The 22,296-nt window shown below is 49.8% G+C and overlaps 1 protein-coding gene across 1 annotated transcript in view; it reads right to left on the bottom strand.

The window, feature by feature from the left end:
- Positions 1–14,441: 14,441 nt before the first annotated feature.
- The window catches only part of LOC120760943 (heparan sulfate glucosamine 3-O-sulfotransferase 3A1-like), a 30,799-nt gene continuing 22,944 nt past the window's right edge, over positions 14,442–22,296 (bottom strand). Inside the window, exon 2 of the mRNA XM_040081724.2 lies at positions 14,442–15,854. Coding sequence (XP_039937658.1) covers positions 15,236–15,854 — 619 coding nt within the window. The 3' untranslated portion in view covers positions 14,442–15,235. The remainder of the gene's footprint in view (positions 15,855–22,296) is intronic.

Raw genomic sequence — 22,296 nt, 5'->3', positions numbered from 1 at the left:
TGGGCACCCACTGGCTTGACATTCCTGCCGTGGTGCTGCTGGCAGAGGGGAGGCAAGGAGCCCTTGGGGGCTGGGCCACCTTGGGGTCTGCACAAACCAGTGGCGCTCCCCCATGACTGCCTGGGGCCCTGGCTTCCAGTGCTCGTCCTCAGGACACTGAGGCAGGTTAGACACTGCTCTCTTGCCTTTGTTATCTGCAGAGCACTGGAATTCTTCTTTGAGGTCCCTTCCAAACCAAATCATTCTGCAATTCTATGAATGAATGACCCGCCAGTTCCCATAGGACACCTACCCTCCTTCTACAGCAAGAGGCCATACACCCATGTGCGTGTCCCAGAAGGTAAACCCACATTTCTTTGAGCTAAAAAGGGATGTTTGGCTGGAAGACCAAACCAGTTTGCTTTGGCTGAGCTGTCACCCATCCTCATGGCAGCTGTTCTCTGCCACTGCTGGAGGTTTCCCCTCAGTCTTCTCCAGCAAAAAAGACCAAGTGCCCTCAGCTGCTCCTCCCACAGCTTCTCCTCGAGGCCCTTCAGCATCTTCATGGCCTCCTCTGGATGTTTTGTAATAGTTTAATGTCTGTTTTTATTGTGGTGCCTGGAAGTGCACACAGGACTGGAGGTGAGGCCGCCCCAGAGCAGAGCAGAGTGGGACAATCCTCGCCCTTGCCTGGCCAGCAATGATGCCCCCAGGACAGGGTTGGCCCTCCTGGCTGCCAGGGCACTGCTGGCTCACGTCCAGCTTGCCACTGGCCAGGACAGCCAGGTCCCTTTCCCCAGCTCTGCTTTCCAGCAGGGAGCTGAGCTCTCCGTCGTGATGGACACCTTGTGTGGGTTCTCCCTCCCCCTAAGGAGCATCTCCTGGGACAAACAGCTGGAGGGGCCTGAGCAGCTGTGCCGAGCTAATGACAATCTCTGGTGTGGGAGCTCTGAGGATTTCCTCTGGTTTGTGCTCTGCCCCCAGCAGGAGTAAATAAAAGCCTCCTCATTTATTTATGATGCAAATAGCGACTGTGCGTTCGGCTCTAGGATTTGTTATTATTTATTTAGAGCCTCTTGTCTCAGAGGCACTGGCTGTTTGCATGCAGGGGGCATCTGTCTGCCTTTATTACCCACAAAGAGACATTTTGCTTCTTGGGCTTTGGCTGGTAATGCTGTTGGAAGTCTGCTGTGGAATTGTAAATCCTTCCAGGGAGACACAGATCCCTTGGTCCTCCCTCTTCAGAGTCAGTAGCAGCAGCTCGAGGTCCCCCCAGCCCCTCTCAAAATCCCAGCCACTTTCATGGAAGAGCTGAACTCTGAGCTCCTCTGGGTGCTCCTCTGAAGGTTTCCACTCTGACAGCACCAAAGAGGGATGGCTAAAATCTACTTTCTGTAGGTTCTTAGCACAAAGCTAAAGGGAAAGTGAGTAGGTGATGGATCTGGGCAGGCATGAGAACAATGAGGTGGTATTTGGCTAAATATACTAGTGATGGCTCTTTGGAAGCCCTTCCTCTCCCCCCAGAAATGAAAGAGAAGAGTTTTACTGTGTGCCAGAAGTGCTGGATTGCTCTTCTTCGACAGCCAGACACAAAAAGCAGCTTTGCTGAGTTCCAGGACATCAGGGATGGAGTTGATGCTGTCCCGTGAATGCTTTCCCGAGGCACCTTTAAATACTCCTGCTCCTTCTCAGGTTGGTGTCTGCTTCCTCATCTGAAATGTCTCTCTGTCAGTATCCTGTGCAGGAACCCCTTCCTTGTAAAATGATGCCACACTCAGGGATTTGGAGGTAAGAGTAGATTTCTTTGAGATTTCTTTTCGAAAAGCTGTATTCACCCTTTCATTTGCCTGCCTGTCTCGCAGTCTTAGGGCCTGTGGGTAGGAATTCTTTTTCCTGGTAGTGACATGGTGTGTTTTCTGCAGAGTAAAGTAATTTACATCCTTTAGGTCTCAGAACTGTGAGGCATAAATAGAAGAATTCATTCCCACTCCATTGCAGAGCTGGCCAGCTCGCTACAGAGGACAATTAAATCCAGACCTAGGTGATCAAACCACAGTGAGTGGCCAAAGTCCCTGGTCCAAGCTCAGGCTGTTGTAGGTCTTGGACCTCTTCTCTTACAGACTGAGAAAAAGTTACTGTTAAGGGAGAGAGATTTTGCTTGGCTCCTTCAATCAGGGCAGGATTCCCAGGGTTTTCCAGAGCTTCACCCATTCTCATGGGTCTTCTCTGAATCCTTCTCCAGCTTCTCAGCCTGCATCCCAAGGTGTGCAGCTGCCCAGGACCTTACAGACAGGATCCTACCTAAATTCCAGATCCCTTGTGCTGGCAGCCACCCCAGTGGTTAGTGGAGAAAACTGAAACTCTTTTACATGAAAAGTCTTTTGAGTAGAAGTTTTTTAGATCTGGCAAAGTTGTGAAAAGGGAGATGTCTAGGAGCGCCTGGGCTTGGAGAAGGCATTTGGGGTTTGGAGGGACAAAAGTGGCCAGATACAGATAAGCAGCAGAATCACAGGTGCTGTGCCTGCTCTGTGTGTGTCCCAGGACACGAACACATCCGGGGTGATTTGTGGAAATTCTCAGACACTGGAGAAACCTGTGCACACTGGCCCTGGTGACCATCAGAGTCACCAAGAACGCATCACGAGGTGGACAGGAGAGCTGGGATGGGCCTGGGCTCTGCAGTGGGGCAGGACCCAGCTTGTGGCTGTGCTCCACGGGCAGCTGGGGTGCACCGGTGGAAAACCCTGGTGCAGCAGCAGCTCCAGGGGCTGCCACGGGTTCTCCAGACACTTCTGTCTCTGGGCTTGGAGTTGAGCCAGAGTGGATCTCACAGAGGGGCTGGGATGAGCAGGGGGGAACGAGCTCTTTAGAGGGCCATGAATAGCAGCTTTCATGAGCTGTCATTTCCCATTAGAGCTGTGGAAACACAGGGAACACAGGAGAGGTTCCCTGCCTCCAAGTCCCAGCCAGCTCCATGCACAGCCTCCTCTGGCCCTCTGGAGACCGAACCTTGCAGCTTGGACTGGCTGCAGTGACTGCTGGACCCACCAGCTGCAGGACACTGTGGGCCTGACCTTTCCAAATCTGAAGGGATTTTAGCCTGCTAGCAGTGCTGTTTCCCAAGGGAAGAGTTCTCAAGAAAGCCTCTTTTCAAAACATTCTTGGCAAACCCACTCTCCTTTCCCAAAACAATCTTTCTCCAGGTGGTGTTTTGCTGTTTCTCTGGTTTCACCAATGGATTAGAGAGGTGTTGTTCCTAATCACCAATTGTGTTAAGTCCGTATCGGAACACCTTATAAAAGGTGGTAAGAATTAGACAATAAAGTTTTTTCTATACTCTTTGCCTTCTGAAATATTTGGAGTCTTTCGTCTTTCTTTCGTATCCTACAGCCACAGGACACCAGCTCAACTCCTGAATGGCAGCATGGAGAGGGAGTCAGAAGGGCCAGGACCTGGCTGGGCTGGGTGTGAGTTGATGTGGATGGTACAAGGAGTTCTGCAGCACCTAAGCTGAGTGCAAGGATGCCAAGTGCAGGGATCTTCAAACAAGACTTTATGCACAGGCTCCTTCGGAGTGGGAGCCTCCTGCCAAAAGGTAGCCAGGAATTTGATGTATAAGCAGAAATTTTCTCCAGTTGTCTTGGAATACAAAATCCTCCTGGGCTGGCCCCACAGATCACTTTGCAGAGATCAGCTGTACACCCATCTACCAATACCTCCCAGGCCTGGCAGAATTTCAGGGCTTGCAGGATGCTGTATAAAAAGAACAGGAGGATGATTGAGTGTCTCTGCTTCCAATTGACCACGGGGCAAAGTGCCTGAATCTAATCCTGGATGGAGCTACACCCTGTGTGTGTGGAGAGCTCCTGGTGTCATGTCTGGTTGGACATGGGTGTGGTGGTGCTGGAAAGGAAGGAGAGCTTGGAAAAGGAGCTTCCAAGAGGGAGTAACCAAAGGAAACTGGTAGTTTATACATCAATTAATTGGAACTGAGGTTTCTAAGGCAGAGAGTAATTTTTACACCCTGGAAATCATTCATCTGCTTCATTCTGGGTTCGGGTGGTTGGCACACGAGAGGATGAGGGCCCAGGGCTGGGCATGGAAACCCCCAAAGGCGGTATCTGACGGGACCATCACTGTTTTCTCCGAGCAGCGTGGGGGCAGCTCTGGGTGAGCAGCGAGCCCGGCAGGGTGGCTGCTGTTAGCCAGTGCCCAAAACCACAGTGAGTGTCCGTGTGTGTGAGGGGGAGAAGGGCTGGGAGGGAGAAGGGAGAGGTGGAAAAGCCTCACTGCTCCAAGGCCAGGCTGGAGATGGAGTAGAGGAGGGGGTGAAGCACGAACGACCCTTCGGCAGGACTGAGCTCTACAGAGACAGCTGCTGCACTCCGGTTACGTGGGGTCTCCCCACCTGCAGCTCCCTCCAACCTTCCCTTTCATCCCTCCAATCTTTATTCCATTTGATGAGCAAAAAAAAAAACCCTCTCAGCAGAGATACTGGAGCACAGCCTACGGGTTGGGAGAGGAAGGAGGGAATAGCTGCAGCTTGGCGTCTCCTCTCTGACCACCAGCCAGCTCCCTACCTTGGGATAGATCCAACAGGAGCATGGGAGCTCACATCCAAGAAACCCCAGAGCTCTGCCAAGGCCACACAGGTAGCAAAGAGCCTGATAGAAAGTCAAGTGGAACATCTGGGAGCTTTTTTTAATTTTTTTTTTTTCATTTTTCCTGCTGCCTCCACAGTGTTTCAGGGCAGGATCCCTCTGATCCTCTGCACAGAGGATTTGCCAGAGCTCCAAATGCTCCTGTCTCCCACACCAACACCCCTTTGTGTGCATAAACTCACACCCGTGTCCCTCTAGGAAAGCTGGATCAGAGGACAGCAGCAATAATCCAAACCAAAATGTCAAGTGATTTATTAGAATCATAGAGTGGTTTTTGTTGAAAAGAACCTTAAAGCCCATCCCATTCCACTCCTGCCATGGCAGGAACACCTCCCACTGTCCCAGGTTGCTCCAAGCCCTGTCCAGCCTGGCCCTGGACACTGCCAGGGATCCAGGGGCAGCCAGAGCTGCTCCGGGCACCCTGTGCCAGGGCCTCACACCCTCTGTGTGAAGAACTAAATTCTGGTTCCAAAACCCATCAGATCTGGTGCATTTTTGCCCAGGGAAGAGGTGTAATCACCGCCCCTGGAAGTGTTAAAAAAATGTGCAAGTGTGGCCCTTGGGGACATGGTTTAGTGGTGGACATGGCAGTTCTGGGTGAATGGTTGGATTTGATGATCTTAGAGGGTATTTCCAAACTTAATTATTCTATGATTTTAGGAGGGGAAGTGAAGCATCCAAAATGTATCCAGCAAAGAATTTTAGTAACTTTTCTTCCTGAGAGATGTCTGATCCAGCCTGGGAAAAGGAGTGCTGCCATGTAACTTGACTGATTATTCCCTAATACCAACAAATAGCTTAAATAAATAATTTCCTACCAACAGAACTAGCAAATTCTGTCTTGTGTGAGCCATCCAGCTGAGGAGCAGTGACAGAAGTGAAATAAATTATTTCAGGAATTAATTGTGAGCAGGGCAGCAATCCAGTGTCGGTGATACAGGAAAGACACATGAAAAGGGAAAACAAAAAACCAAAACCACAGGAAAATATAATATAAACATCCACAGGAGACATGCAAATGCAGGCCCAATGAGGGGCCTCTGGATTTTTCCTAATGAACTGTAATGCAAAGAGGAAATTAAAGAACTCTCTTTTCCACTCTCTCCTCTGTGATGGAGTGGGGGGAAGGCTGAGGGGCTGGAGGGGGTGGACAGGGACTTGTCTGCTCTCAGCCTGATGAACAGAACTGTATTTTGATGGAATATTCTTATTTGTTAACTGAAACAATCAACTAACTCAGCAAAAAAGGATTTTTCAGCAGGAGAAGAACAGCCTGGGTAAGCTTCTTGGCTGAGTGGTTTTGTTTCTCCTATTTTTTTCTCTCTAAGAAGAGTTTTCAAGATGGTTCAGTATCTGAGGCCATTTATTTTTTGAAATAGAAAGATCCAGTTTTCTACTCCGTAATACTTTTCATTTTGAATTGTAAGCTAAATATTCCATGAATGGGGCTTCTCTACTGAAGGTCTGGGAGAATTGAAACCAAATGTTTGAAAATTATCTATTCAAAAGGACTTGGCTTGACTCGACTCAGACAACTGTTGCTTTTTTAAAACTATAAACAATATTGAAATTCTGACTGTTTATCCCCATATGACTTGAGGATTGTTTACAATTTTTAGACATTTTTCAGGAACTGAAAACCTGTTTCTCCTGTATATTTATGCTGGCAGCTGCTATCAAAAGGACAGCTCAGCTCCTCGAAAAGTGGAAGCATATGACAATTTTCTTTTCAGTAAAGCTGGTAAAATATGGGGTGTCAAGCCAGGATGAATTTCCCAGGCTAGTGGGATAGTTTGGCTATCCAGGCATTGCCCTCTGGAGTGACAATGCCCAGGGTCCAACGTGCACCACCAGCCCCTCCCTGTCCCTGTGCCCTCCCCATCCAGGGCACATCGTGTCTGAGAGGTGGTTCAAACATAAAACTCTGACTTTGGGTGCCCATTCCCTGGGATCCCAGAACAGCTGTGGCTGTCCCATCCCTGGAAATGTCCAAGGCCAGGTTGGACAGGACTTTGAGCAACCTGAGGTAGTGGAAGGTGTCCCTGCCCATGGCAGGAGGGTGGAGTGAGATAATCTTTAAGGTCTCTTCCAACCCAAACAATTTCTGGGATCTGGTATGGAATACTGCATCCAGGACCTCTCATCCGGGACCATCATCTCATCCTCTGCATCCAGGACCTCATCTCTGCTGGAAAAAGCTCAGTTCTGCCATTTAAAAGTTTTTCTAAGCCCAGATATGATCCCAGATGTGTATGTGCAGTCCTTTACCACAAGAGCAGCATCTTCCAGACGCCAGGGTCACTGCAGGTCGGGGAGAGCTCACATTTTGCTCACTCAGGTGTACAGGGTTAATATCCAATTTATACAGGCAGAGCTGGCCGTGCCCTGAGCCCCAGCAGCTCCCAGGAGAAGTCATACAAATAATTTCTTCATTTAACCTTGAATCTTCCCGTTGTGGAGAATGGAGGAGTTTGGTCTCAGGACAGCACTGGGTTTGAGATAAAGGAAAGGGTAACAGTGAGGGGGTTTTTAAGTCGTGGGGTATCATTGCCACTGGTTTTGTCTTTATAATTTCTGTGACAGGTGGGTAGGGATGTTCTTGTGGGATAGGATGTACCCCTAAGTTGCAGTCCTTGGCCTGCAGCTTCAGTTTGGCCAACAGACCCTGTCTGAGTTTAACAGAGCTGATTAAAACCCAGAAGGGAAATGGCCCCTGGCATTCCATCTGATATCTGGTGATGCTGCTGGGCTGGCGGCGTGCTGAGGGCCCTGGTGGGATGCTCCCTCTGCCTCCACCAGCCCTGCTCCTCTTTGGAGCCTGCCCAAATTGCAGGGGGGCTGTGCTCAGGGCACAGGGAGCGCTGCACATCCCAAATCCATGGATCCCAGGAAACCTCTGGGATTTTGCACTGGCAGAGCCCTGGAGAGCTGTCAGTGTGCAGAAAGATGAGTAATTAGATTGGTGACTGTGTTTCCTCTGTCGCTAGGATGCATTTGGCCTCTTTCTTCTGTGCTCCTAAACCTGTCCTTCTCAAGGAAATGTTTTCACCCCGTTGCCATCTCCTCTGTGCCCAGCCATGGGGGTCCCCAGCGGTGAGCTGGATAGAAAATCCATTGATTCTCTTCCATAAGCCCTGTAGAGGGGATGATAAGTGCTCCCCAGCCAACACCTCTCAGCCATTTCCTTTAGATCGTTGCTCACATGCCCCAAATCACAGCGGTTGGTGGAAGAACAAAAGAAATGAGCTGGAGAAGCTCTGGCCAAGCAAGCCCAACCTACATAACCTCACCATTGCCTCGGCACTCATGGAGAAACTCAGAGGGGCTGGCGCGTCTGTGAAGACGGACCTTCCATTTCCAGGACTGATCTGAGTTGCAGGTAGCAATAATAAACAACATTTGAAGTTCCCCTGCTGCACTGAGGACCTCGACACCAGCGAGTTTGGCCTCCAGAGGTCACACAGCTGCCTTAAGAACCGTGACACCAGGATGGCCATTACTATTATTCCTAAATAATGACGCTGGAATGCAGGCGCTGGGTCTTTCCTGAGGGGCCTTGCTTGGCTCCCAGCAGCTTTCCCCATGAGCCAGACTGGCTCCCAGAAGATTTCCCCACAAGCCAGACTGCCTGTAGGGCATTCCTCGGCCAGCAGAATTGGAAGGGCAGGGGCCAAGCTGTGTGCTCGAGGCTCGGCGTGGCGCTGGCCTTCTCCTGCAGCTTCACACCCTGCTGGATGATGATCCAGAGCTGTGTCCATGGTGCAGTGCTGAGCCCAAGGGCAGTGCCGGACCTGGGCTAATGAGAGCTTTCCCCACTGTCCTGGGTTGCATTGCAGGATGTACCCAGCAGTTTGTATTCTATCACCAGCTGTTGATCCAGATGTGGCAGTGTTCTTTATCCCTTCCAGGACCCATCCTCCCTGCAGGGATATCTGCTGTTCATGGGCCATCCAGGCTCACTGCATGGCTGAGACAATTCCAGCACCCATTGGGAGATGCTCCACCCAGGGGAGGAGCCCGGCATTCCCAGCTGGATAAAACCTGGCATTGGGAACAGCAGCACAGCCTGTGTGCACGGGATTGCCAGAGGAACACCGGACCCATCTCAGCACCACTGGAGCCTTCTACAGGATCATCCCTGCTCCGACAGAACCACATCTGTCACTGCAGGAGGACTGGATTGCACTTCTCCCAACACCCTGACCAACAGGGGGTCAGGTCGTGTTCTGACTCTGTCTTTTTTTTTTGTTTGTTTGCTTTTTTGTACTACTACATTTTAATGTTTAATATTCCTAGTAAAGAACTGCTCTTCCTGTTCCCATATCTTTGCCTGAAAGCCCCTCAATTTCAAAATTAGAATAATTTGGAGGGAGAGGGTTTACATTCTCCATTCCAAGGGAAGCTCCAGCTTTCCCTGGCAGACACCTGTCTTCCCAAACCAAGGAGCCCACGGAGCTGCCTCCAGCACGGCCACGTGGACAGGCAGAAGATGAAAGAGGTATAACTCTTTACAAAAGCCATGGCTGGCCAGCATCTTAAGTAATAAATGCTGTGAACTGAGGAATGCAGCCTGGTTACTGCCTGGCTGAGCATAAATAGTTCTGCACATTGGCTTCTCCAGAGTTTTCTGCCCAGGTGTGGTTGACTTCTTGCCACCACATTGATATTTCTGTATTTCAGCAAATTTCCCCACTTCTAATCTGGGTAGTCCTTTCTGGGTGGAGTGCAAACCCGAGATTGTTAACTCCGGATAACGGTAATTAAAAGAAAATAAAATCAAAGGTGCTCAGAAAAGGAATGGAAAATTTTTCAGTGGAAGCCAAAAGATTATATTAAACTTCAGTGGTTTAATAAAATATTTATGAAGTTTGGGAGCATATTTTCCCTGGGACTTAATCTGTTTATACATCTAAAAAAGTAAATAAAATATCACTTTACTTGACCACACAGCAAACCTGATACAGGGGGGCTTCTCCACTGTATATATTTCTTGAGGAATTCCTTTCCCCTCGGGTTTCACACTGTGAACTGGGACCATTCCTGAACTACGCAGGTCAGGGGAAGCAGGAATTCATCCACCTCGGTGGAGAAATGAGGTGGCAGGGCCAGGGACAGCAAAGGGCTGAGCGTTGGGGGAGACAGGGAGACTTGACTGTTTGAGGATTTTTGCAATTTAAAGACGGGAGTATGGCATTGACCTTGATGTGGTGGAAGACAAGAGCTCATGGGAACAATGCCAATGATGCCACCGGGGAGTTCACAGAAGGCAGAGCCATGGAGTGAGTTAGGTTTAGGAGACTAAAATCAGACACAAATGTGGGAATTTTGTGGTTTCCCCCCCTTTTTTTACAAACCTGCTTGCTGCCACCAGCAAAAAGAGAGCACAGCCTCTCAGTACCCGTAAACTTTATTAAATGTGTGCTTTTTCATTCTTAAATTAAATTAAAATCAGGTTTTTTTCATACTGAAATAGCACCAGAGGGAGAAGAATGACAGTATCACCAAGTGAAAGGGAGGGAGGAGAGAAAACCCAGAAACTGTTGTACACAATCAAGGAATTTTTTAATGGTTAGGAAAATGGGCAAAAATTTCCCTTCATCTGGAAACCTGATGCTGTGTGTGAAGTGTGGGAGAACTGAGAATCAGTGCAAGTCAAAATCACTCTGTGCAGGGTAGGAAAGGCCAAATTATTGCTGGAAATTTGGCTTCTCAGTGCTGCACCCAAAGGCCGCCCTGACATCAGGCAGAGGAGTCTCACACACTGATCTCCACGGCACCTTGATTTATAAACTCCTTTTAACTGAGTGGATCATTGAGTGGCAGCATTTCCACAGGAGCTGATAAAATTCCCCGTGGCACAAAATCAGCACCATGGGCACAGCAGCCCCATCCTTGCCCTTCCAGGAACGGCAGTGATGGATTTCACAGCAGCAGACAGACCCGGTATTGCCTTGCCAAACTGCACTGGTAAAGAAAACCCCATTTCTCTGAATTTTTCTGTTGAAACAAAGAGCAAAGAGCTTCCCCACACTCCAGGTTTGGCTGAAAGCTGTTGCTGCAGTGGGTGAAAGGGGGATCTCACCTTCAGAGACCTTTCTGAAATGGGCTCTATGAGCATTTTCCCCAACAGCAGTAGGGAAGAAAAAAAAAAAAAAAAAAAGAAAAAAAGAAAGATTTTTGAAGACTTTGGGGCAATCCTTGTGCTCAGCACGCCCGAGCCCACACTCCTGGTGTGTGGTGCCATTTGTGGCTGTGTCTGTCTCCTCAAAGGTCATGGAATGGTTTGGATTGGAAGGGACCCTAAAGCTCAAATCATTCCATTCCCTGCCCTGAGCAGGAACACCTTCCACCATCCCAGCTTGCTGCAGATCCAGCCTGGCCTTGGACACTTCCAGGGATGAGGAATCCACAACCACTCCAGGGAACAGAGGCCTCACCACCCTCATTGTATAAAACATCCTTATTATCTTTAGAACTTGATGCTGATAGGATGCCTTGTGAAGGTTGGTGTGGATTTCTTTTTTTTTTTTTTTTTTAAACAAATCCAAAATTTGGATTTGTGCTAAAATCCAAATGCTGCGTGGAGTTTAAGCCTAGGCTTCATCAGTGCCTAATGGCAGATTTGATTATTGAGACCAGAAGCATTTTAATAGCCTAATAATTTTCTCACAGTTAATGTTTTGATTGTTCTGCCTTTTTTTTTTCTTTTTCTTTTTTTTTCTTTTTTTTTCTTTTTTTTTTCCCCCAAGAAAAACACTACACAGGTCACTTTTTTATTTATAGCTACTTTTGATTTCCCCTCCAATACACACGCTCAGCACTGCAGGCCCAGGAGGGATGCGGTTTTCAATAGTTTACCTCCAATTCTTCTTAGGTTAAAATAATCTAAACTTCATGGCTGGATTTTCAAATAAGCCTAAAGAGTTTAGAGGCTTAAATGCTATTAGAGTTCAAAGCAATTTGGTTGCATGACCTCTTTTTAAAAGCCATTGTTCATATGTGGAGGGATTTTCAAAACTACTCATGGCCCGGATCAAAACCAATCAATCACAGTCTCAGATCCCTAAATAGCTTTACAAGGTGTGCAACAAGGTGCCCAAACCCTTGGAAACGAGGGGGAGTAAAACACTGAAGTATTTAGGGGAAAGTATTCCTAAGTGGCTGAGCTTGATGTGCTGGGAAGGGTTTTTAAAGGCACATTTGATGGGCTTGTGTGCACATCAAGGCTCTGCTCATTTGATGGCAGGGATTTGGTGGCAGGTGCAGACACTCAGCTGTAAGAAATGCTTGGTATTGCTGCAGCTTGCCCAATACAGGGAGACCAGCCTGTGGCCCTATAAAGCTGCTTTATAGTAGTGCAAATGTCACTGCAGGGGAGAAAACAGCAATATAACTATATTGATTTTTTTACAACATCCTACTCGTAAGTGAGGTTTGTATTTGTCTGCTGGTTTTGGCCGGGGTAGAGTTCGTTTTGTTCACAGGACTGTGGTTTGGATTTGTGCTGGGAGAGCACAAATATTGATAACCCAGGGATGTTTTCATTGTGGCTGAGCAGTTCTCACACAGCAGCAAGGCTTTTCCTGCTCCTCCAGTGAGGGGGCTGGGGATGCACAAGGAGCTGGGAGAGGACAGCCAGGACAGCTGACCCCAGCTGATGCAAAGGATATTCCAGACCATATGGGATCATGCTCAGCCTATAAAAGTGGGGAAAGAAGGGAGCAGGAAATTTTTGGGGTTGATGGTGTTTGTCTTCTCAAGTCACCATTCCAAATGAGTCACCATTCCAAGTGAGGGAGCCCTGCTGTCCTGGGGATGAGCATCTGAGCAGCCATGGGAAGTCTGGAATTAATTTCTTGGTTTGCTTTGCTTGTGTGTGTAGCTTTTGCTTTACCTGTTAGACTGTCTTTATCTCAACCCACAGGTTCCCTTAGATTTACTCTTCCAATTCTCTCCCCCGTCCCACCTGCGGAGCGAGTGAGTGGGGCTGAGATCCCAGCTGGGCTTTAACCACAATCATTTGTTACAGGCATGTCCAGATTATCCCAACCTTAATTCCCCTTGAAAGACCAAAGAAATTGCACGCTTAAATCTCCTTTTCAGCTGGCAAGACCTCAGATTTTGTGCCTTGCCGGCGCTGGCACTGTTTGGCTATGCCTGTGAGTGACTGATGCCTCATCCTCACTACCACCTTGGCTTTTCCATTTGGATGAGAGAGCAGAGCGTGGGAAGGTGTCCATCCCCCATTCCTGCCACAAAAAGCCTTGCTATTAGAATATTTTTCCTAATAATTACCCGCCATCCTTTTGGCTATGCCTTACACCCCTTGTGACCAGCACAGGCAGATCTCCCCTCACCTCCTGTGACACACTGAAGAGACCATCACCAAGAGCCCAACGTTTTCCCAGCTCCTGATTTGAACTGCAGATGCCAGGAGGGACCATGGTCTCATGGAGCCAAAGCTCTGTGACCATCTCCGATCTTCTCATGTCACATCTTGTGTGAATATTGGGGGGCTGAAGGGAGGCAGACAAGACAAGGGACTCCTGGAGGTCTGTGTGGTGCCTCATCCTCTTTCTGCTGTAAGGCAAAGTGTTTTTGCAGATGTGGCACGGGACATTGCCAATAGAGGCCTTAAAATGGGGCATAAATGGGGAAAGCGTCAGTGGAGGTAGTGAACGTGGCACGGAGCTGTGCCACACCAGGACACAGCGCTGAGCACAGTCTGGCCTTGGTGCCACCAAGCCATCACCACTTCTCTGCAGCTGGGGCACGGACCCTGGGCTCAGGTAGGGCTTTGCAATGGCACCTGTGGGAGAAGCTCCTGGGGCCTCACGAGTTGAAGGAAGCTGTTTTCATTCCCTTGGGAAACGAGCCTGGCATGCAAAACCCCGTGGGTTTGTGCCTTCAGGGAGTAGGAAGGTTCCAGGTCTCAGCATCCTTGGGAACTGAAGGAGGCGTGCAGGGCTGAGTAGAGAGGTGGTTTAGGGCAGCCAGGAGAAGATGTGGCTCAACACGTGCAGAGGAACTCAGTGACACAAGGCTGAGTGGGTCGCCAAACTCCTCTCCTAACCTTCCGAGGTGGAAATGCCTCCCACTCAGGAGAAACTGTAACCTCTGATACAATTCTCTTTGGACTCTTTTGAAATCTCTGCCCTGCTGGGATTTTATTAAGATCTTGGCTGGTACGCAAGCAGCCAGTGAACTTCATCCCCAGGCTTCTTCCTACCCACATTCCTGGGGGATCCCCACTTGGTTTGTTTGACTCCCTCAGGTGCTTTTCAAAGTCGGGCTCAGGAGAGGGAGCATTACCATCTTGTTTATGCAGCACCAGGGGTGCTCCCACGGCTCAGAAATGCTGAAGATCAAGAGCCAGCAGATAAATGAGCCCATGGTAATAAAAGACTCTGCTTCACTAACAGATTTATGTCACTGAAATAAAACAACGTGGTAAAGGAGATTCATTTTGCCTGACAGTTTTTAAAGCCCTTCACAACCTTCTGTTCCCCCTGAGTTCTCCTTTAGGAAAGAACTATTGTTTTCTCATTCCTCTTCCTGGACATGATTATTGTTCACTTTTTCCCAACCAACCCTTCCTCCAGTCTATTTAAGGCTGGCCCAACTTAAAACATTCATCATTATGGCTCAAACCATGCCCACTGGACACCGAGAAGTTTCCTGGTGAGTCCTCCCAACACCTTCAGGGTGTGCCATGAGCATCACCTCAGTGTGGACCCTCCTTCCCACCCCCAAAATCCCCTCAGATGGGCCCCCCTTCGACAAAAACCCTTAGAAAACCATTTTGCTGTCAGAGTAGCAAAAGGGATGCAAGAGAGAACACTGGTTTAGAGCCAGCTCCCGTGAATGAGGCCTTTTGACTGCCTGGCAATTTTCATTACGGAGTCAAAAGAATCATTAATGCTCTTTCACTTTTGGCTACCAAAATTATTTTGTCTCAAAACAAAACAAAGGATTATTGGTTTTGGCTTCCTCAAGAGGAAAAATAACTTTGGCTGATGAAAAGAGCTTGATTTAAGGGGGGGAAAAGTAAAACAAAAAATTGGATAAGTGGAAGCAAAATTCACCAAATGTTTCATGCAATAAAAAAATCCCCTAAGGTAACGTTTGGAAAGCCAAATTAGGTATTAAGCCACCTTTGTTTTATTGTCAGAAGTGGTGAGGTCTGGCCAAAATGGCACTCGCAAGCCAAAACCTGGCTGAACTTTCAGGAAGACTCTGAGCTACCCCAAGCACCCTTGTCACTTCTAAAAGCTTTGCACCTGTGTTTTTTTTTTACAGAGGCAGTGCTAAACCCTGGGCCCATTGAGGGAAGCTGCTCACATCAATAGGACCAGACCACTGTTCACAGCCTCCTTTTCGGGATGTCCACAGCACCTCTTCTTTGAGAGGAGAAAAGAAACAAAGCAGTGTGAAAAAAGAAATCAAACAAACAAACAAATCAGAGCAAATCATGTTTCAGCACAGCTATTATTTTTTTTTTTTTCCTTCCGTATTTCCCCCCCTCTCTACTGATAGGTAAAAAAAATATATATATTATATTATATTTTCCTTTTCTTAAATTATTTCTTTCAGCCTCAGTCCCAGCCGAAGTCCTGCCCTGTCATCTGGTAGAACTTCATGTTGAAGGGCCGGTAGAAGTCCCGCAGCCTCTGCACCACCTCCTGGTCGATCTCAGGGTGGGTCCTGCCTTTTGTCTTCCCCAGGCAATGGGGTTTGCTGCTGCCCTCCGCCTTCTTCAGGCACGGGAAGCCCTTGGTCTTGTTGAAGTAGAAGTGTTTGTCCGTGATGATCCTCTTGAGGCCCAGAAAGTCCTGGACCCTGCCCAGCTCCCCCGCGGGATCGCTGATCAGCCTCTCCCCGCTGACAAAGAGGATCTGCCCGATGGGGAAGTAGAGCAGCCAGTTCTCCAGGTGCTTGGCGTAGATGCCAATCTGGATGGCGCTCCACGAGGTGTCGATCAGGCCCGTAGTCCTGTTTTTGAAGGTCAGGCTCTCAAAGGTGGGGATGTCAGGCTTCTTGGAGAGCGTCTGGGTGTAGTCCGAGATGGCTCTGGTCACGGGGTCCCGCACCACCACGATGAGCTTGGTGCCCTTGGACATGGAGGAGATGCGGGCTGGGGCCTCCTTGGTGACGAAGTAGCTGGGGGTCTTCTCCATGGTGATCTGCCCCTCCAGTGTCCTGGGCATCAGCTCCCTGCCAGAGGGGGAACGAGGGACACGTTAGTGCCAAAATCCCGGATGTGGGCAGTGCCCTGGGGATGTCCCGGGGATCCAGGGCCTTCCCTCCCTTGCATTTATTGGCAGGAGGCCCATAACGCTCTGATCCAGCAAGCACCTCAACTCATCCTTGATTTCCCACTTCCTTTCGCTGCCCATTTACCTGGAATTAGACCTGAATTCATTTTGTCAATGTTCAATCCCTACCCTCTGGATGAGACCCCACCTCCCTTCTTGCAGCACAGCACACCTCAACCACCCTAACGCCCTATCCCTTTAAATTCCTCCCTGCCCACACTGGGGTTTTCTGCACAGAGGCTTTAATTCCCTGGAATAACAGTGAATTCCCAGAGTAACAACACTCCCTTCCTGTAGCACAGAGGAATTTTCAAGGGCCAGGATGCAAGACTTTATTTTTTGGCATTTCCAAGAAGGCAGCAAGTTGTTGCCACATAAAAATGTGCAACATCAGCCCCCTGACCTCAGCAATTTCCTTCTTTCACCCCAAGACATCCCACACACGGGCTGCTTTGGGAAGTTCTGGACTGAAGTGGGAAGGGGCTTGAGGCTCGGGCCAGGGTCTATCCTGCTCCTTGAGAGTTCAGAGCCCTCCTGGGCCAGGATTGGGTGTGATTTGCTAAAGAGCCACAGGATTTGGTGGCTGGATACCCTGAGCTCCTTCATGTTCCACCAGGAATGGGAGGAGGTGACTCCCAGCTCCTCTCTCTCTCCTCCTCATCCCACCTGCATGCCACACCACACCCAGACAGGAGCACCATCACAATGCCAGATTCCCACCCCCATCATTTGCTTACACACAAATCCATCCTGCCTCCCCGGCCCTCAGCAGTTTCCCTGATCTCCCCACGGTCCCGTCCTTCCCAGGGGGAACGGATGGTGTTGGAATTCTGGAAACTTGGATTTGGGGATTTGAGTGTGTAGTAATACATGTGAGTTAATATGGGGGAGTTTGGGCGTTGTCTGGGTCCTTCTTCTTCACCTTCTTCTTGCTTCTCCTTCATGGGTTTGGGGGGTTTTCTGTAATTGCGTGAAAAAGGTGCGCATTGCAGGCCTTGGGTGGTCATTATTGGCTCAGAAATATAAATAATGCAGGTGCCGCCTCGTTATTGGGTAATTAACCTTGGTAAGAGTTAGAAGCAGCCATTTCATCTCCACTTCCAACCTTGTTAGCTAAAACTCACAACTGGTGAGACTCTAAATAAGAACTAATAAACGTCTAAGTCCGAACGCGAGCCTACGTTTCCCGTGTATCAATCCCAACCTTAGCAGAGAAAAAAAAGCAGCCAAAACCATCAGAGATGGGGTTCACCACCATGCCACCAGCAGTTGTGGTGGCAGCTGCAGCCCCCACGGGCTCTGACCCCGCGTGTGAGATGAGCTGCGCTCCCGTCCCGCCCCACTGCCACCGTCCTGCTGCACCCACATCTGGTTTGCAAACCTGTGCAATATGCCAGCAAAATTGAACCCATCTATCAAAAAAGCAGCAAGGAAAAGCCAGCAGCAGCTAAAAACAGCAATAATAACCAAACCCCAGGCTGTTATGTTACGAAGGAGAGAGCGGGGAATGGCCCTTCCTAAAGCAATTCCCTTTGCAACCACGATACACAGAGCCTGAGCAAAGACGTGCTCCCAGAGAAGTCAAAACTCTGCTGAGGGTTTCTGTCTGGGGGGAATTCCAAGAATTTGGGACATTCAGGCTGGGGAATAAGCAAGCTGAGGAGTTTGAAAGAACTCTCGTGCATCCTGAGGGACCTGAAGACGAAGGGAATCACTGCTGACAATAAGGGTGGCATTTGCTGAGCAGGCACATCATTCCACCGTGGGATTTGCCATGATTTTTTGCCAATCTGCCAATTGGCGGTGTTGCCCTGCAGCTACTGAATCATCTGGGAGCACCTGATCCCTTGGAAAGGTGAAGAAATCAACTGGTACCCCATTCCCCACTGCCTGCCAGCTCCATCTGATGCCTTCAGTTTTATCTTCCCTGTGTTTCAGGTCCTGTGCTGCCCAGGGTGCAGCTCTGAGCTCACACTCAGGGTCACTCAGCTCTCTGCACACAGCAGCGACACAAAACAAATCCTTTTCCTGATGCACACCAAGGACAACTGGGACAAGTTTTCAGCCCCAAAAGCACAAACAGCGGTGGCTGGAGGGAGGAACAAGAAGGATGGGACCTCACAGCCTGGAGCTGCAATTGGACAATTCAACCCCAAAGTGCAAATGGACCAAAACTGATCCAAGTGTGAGACCTCGTGACCCTTTGTCCATTTTGTGCCCATTTTGGGTCCACCTTGGGTGCAGCCCTGGCCAGGCTCTTGTCCTGCCCAAGGTGGATCCTAAAGGCCTTTTAATAAATCTCTGCTTTATTCTCCAGCTCTGTGCAGTCTCTGTTCCAGCTCAGCCTTCCCAAAGCATCCCATCCCCACTGGTCCCTGTAACATCCTTCCACAGCTGAGTGTTGATGTTGAGCGAGAGCAGGAGGCACTGAACAACCAGGAGAGGGGCAGGAGAGTGGCACAGACTTCTGGCTGTGTTCTGCTGAGTGCTGCATGTTCACTCTTATCCTTGGCTGCATTCCCACTGCCCAGGCTGCAGCCCCAGAAGGGTGCTCAGGTCTTTACACCTGTGGGATAAAGAAATCCCACAGAACCCCTGGACACAGCCCTGGGCTTTCCCAGAGGTGCTGGTGGTGACTTTGGCAATCAGGATCTTCCCACTGCACAGCCTGCGAGGTGCTGAAGGGTTGTGAGACACAGCAGAAGCAGGGGGGGCACTGCTGACCCCAAAACACCTTTTTTTGGGGGGGCACCTTGCTCCAGCTGCCAGGTGCTTTCTCCACCTTTGCCACTAGCCTGAGGTGCTGGTGCAACCAGTGAGGTACACACAAGGAAATGGTGGGGAAGGAAAAAACCCCTGGGTAGGTGTTAAGAGTACCCGAGGACCCTCCCTGCTGTCATGGCACGGATGTGTAACAAACACCTTAAAGCAAAAAGCAAAATCTGCCCTCTGTTAGCTTCTCCCTGCTCAGCAGCTTTGCTGCAGCTTGGTTTTCCTCCCGGGAAATGTCCAGGGTCTGGCTGGGATTTGGAGCACCCCAGCCCGAGGCAGTGGTGGGAAAGGAAGTCTGTCGTGGTGGCAAGCGCTGTTTTTAAGGAAGTGCCACTGAAGGGGTCATTGCAGGGAAAACTGCTGTCAAAGAAACGCTGCTCCTTCTGAAAGCCCCACAGCTCTGCAATCAGCTGTGGGACCTTGGGTCCCATGGAAAAGGGTAAGGAAGGGCCAAACCTGCTTTCAGAAATGCAACACGGTCACGGGGCGGATGGGACCCTCTAGACAGGGTGGAATAGCAGGGCAGAGAGGGAAAAGGAACTGTCTGAGGGGGCTTGTTTCATCTCTGACTTCTCCACAGAAACAGTGCTAGAATTTCTGTCTCCAGGCAGGAGCCAGACACCGTGGTGACAGGCATGTGACAGAGCTGCCAGCCCTGGGGGAAACACAGAGCCTTCTCCACCACGGAGCTATCAAACCAGCAGGACAGAGAAACTGAGGCACAGCCGGCATCGTGGCTTGCTGCAGCCTCAGGCCCCCAGAGGAGTGTGTGCTGCTCCCTGGGCCAGTGCTGCCACCAGCAACTTGTCTTCTTCTTCCCCCTCCATCTCTCTTTTTCTTCCAAATCATTTTAAGCAGTGGCTCTGCGAGAGGAATTTATATAAAACCCAAAACTCGCTCTGACGAGCACTCCCCTTCCCCCAGCTCCAGCCCACACTCCCAGAAGTGCCATTACAGCATGTTCAGGGGATGATTGAAAAGAAAGATGCTCTAGCCAGAGTGATAACTTGATGTAACCGGGAGCGTGCATGGATATATAAATTCAAAAATGCTGCCTAAAGAGATTAATTCCTCCCTCCCGTGAGGCCAGCTGCTAAGCCCAGGGGCTGTGCTGCCCCAGCAGCTCTCACAGGGCTCTGTGTTTGCTTTGATGAGCTGTGAGTGTACATGGGAGTTAGCTGAGCCTCCTGCTCTGCCTTCCTTCCTTTAGATCTCAGCTGAAATCGATACACGGAAAGATGCATTTCAGGAAACTGAGAGAAAATTTAAAAAAAAATAAAAACCTCCAAGAAAAGCTGTGAGGCTGAGGAAGCTGAAAGGAGAGGGGCAAAAGAGATCAGAGAGGTCTGCAAGGGAAAAAGAAACTCATTCCTTGTGTTGTTGGATGTAAAACCAAATCCAACTGGCATTAATAGCAAAAGGACACCCTTGCTGCTGACTTTAATGAGGATGGGCTAAGCTGAGCTTGGAGCAAAATTAGAGGCAGGAATAGTCCTAGGAGAGGACAAGGAGCCTTGGGTCTCTCCTATCCTTACCCATCCTGCTGTAGAGGAATTCCTTCTGCATAAAGATAGCGCTCAGGGAAATTTTGGTGTTATTGGAGGGATCTGTGATACAACTGTCATCTCCCAGAGGACGCTGCACATTCACAAAACAAGTCAGGGGCCTTGGAATGTCCTTTGTGTCTGCCCTCCCATCCCCATGGGAGCACTGCAAACCACGCAGGACGAGCATATCACCTGCTGAAATACTCGCGGTTCTCTCCCTTGGCTGCGGCCAGGAAGGTGTCCAGCAGGACTGCTCCATTTGCACTAGCAGGAAACAATCCCTGGGATCTCTGCTTCCAAGGATGCGCTGAGGTGGCTGTCCTGCCACCGCGGCAGGGTTCCTGTGCCCAGAGCAGGGGGGTCCCTCCCAGCACACAGGTTTTTACCATCTCCAGTACTCCAGAGGAGTTGAAGTATGAAGAAAACAGATCAGATACTAAGAAGAAATTCTTTACTATGAGATCCTGTCACAGGTTGCCCAGGGAAGCGTTCAAAGCCAGGTTGGACATGGCTTGGAGCAACCTGGGCTGGCGAAAGGTGTCCCTGCCCATGGCAGGGGGGCTTGGAATGGGATGAGCTTTAGTGCCCCTTCCAACCCAAACCACCCTGGGATTCTGGGAACACGATGCACTGAGCTCTACTGGGATCCAAGGGACAGCTCTCAGAGCACACGGGACATGTTGACACTTTCAGGAACTCACCAAAGTACCCCAAAACCCAGAGCTGGTGGCAGGCAGTCACCTACACCTGTGCCAGAGCCCAGGCTGCAGGGACAGGCAGTGCTGGGTGCTGCCCTGGTTACAGCCACCGCTGCTGGGGGCAAACAGGGCACACCATTTATGTGCCACCTTCCCAAAAACAGCGCTCTCCAAGAGGCAGAGCCTCTCCTGGCCCCAGCCCCCAAATCTGCTCAGGCAGCAAGCAGCCCTGGGAGCTCCCAGGCTTGTCCTTACGGCGCATGCCAGCATTTATTTGAGCAAGTCTCAGTATTTATGTGTCTCATTACGTCTGCAGCCAGCAGCAGCTGTTTCCACACCGTGTCTGTCAGGCAGCACCTCAGCAGAGCTGCCTTCCTGCCCCTCCCTCCTCTCCTTCCAGCTCAGCTCCCTCGGAAGTTTAAGTCTGACTGACATGGGTGCAAACCTCCACCTCAAATGCAGCCCCCACGAGGTTTCTCTGTCTTTTCTGGCCCCATCCAGAGCACCAGCACTGACCACAGCCAGCGGTGCCAGCCCCAAACCCAGCCCGTGCAGCAGGGCAGGGGTGACAGTGGGGCAGGGCAGGCAGCCATGCCCATCCAGCCACGTGCTGTGCCCATCATCCTGTCCTGGCAGAGGTGTCCGTGTGTCCACCCGAGGGTTGTGTCCTCGGGTGACCCTCCCAGGTACACCCCAAGTGCCATGGGCACATCCACTCCCTTCACCACTGTGTTAAACCACCTCAGCAGTTAAGGTAAAACCACTCCAGTGTAGGAGAAGGGAATACAGGAGACCTTGCCCCTAATAAGTACCAGCTCTGGTAATTACCCAATTCAGCCTCACCCCTGGTAAGTCACAAAATATATCCAATAAAGGTAAGTGTGATAAAAAAGCGGGTTAGCCAGTGAGAAGAGGATCATAAAAGGAGAAGAACCTTGAGGAAGAGAGAATGAGGAGATAATGAAGAAGGACGATTCAGAAGAGAAAAAAAAATCACTGCTCTGAGGTCAGTCTGAGTCCGCAGTTAGAACCTGTTGTTAGAACCTGCAGCCAGTCTAGCCAGGTAAAAACCTGCAGTCAGAGTCTGAAAACTGATACCTGCACTCAGCGTTTAGCAGGAAATACTCAACAGTCAGAAGCTGCAGGGGAAACCTGTAGTAAGAGTTTGCTGCAGCCAGAGTCAGTGTATAGTTAGAGTCAAGATAACTAAACTGTAAAGAAAGATAAACAAAGACTCTTTTCATGCTGTAATAAACAAAAAGTCTGTGTCTCAGCTCGTTTCTACCCTCTAACAAGAGGGCTGCTGCACTCCAGGAATCTCACT

The sequence above is a fragment of the Hirundo rustica genome, chromosome 18 (genome assembly GCF_015227805.2).
Source record: "Hirundo rustica isolate bHirRus1 chromosome 18, bHirRus1.pri.v3, whole genome shotgun sequence".
NCBI classification, from domain to species: Eukaryota; Metazoa; Chordata; class Aves; order Passeriformes; family Hirundinidae; genus Hirundo; species Hirundo rustica.
This window is presented reverse-complemented; position numbering and strand designations above follow the sequence as displayed.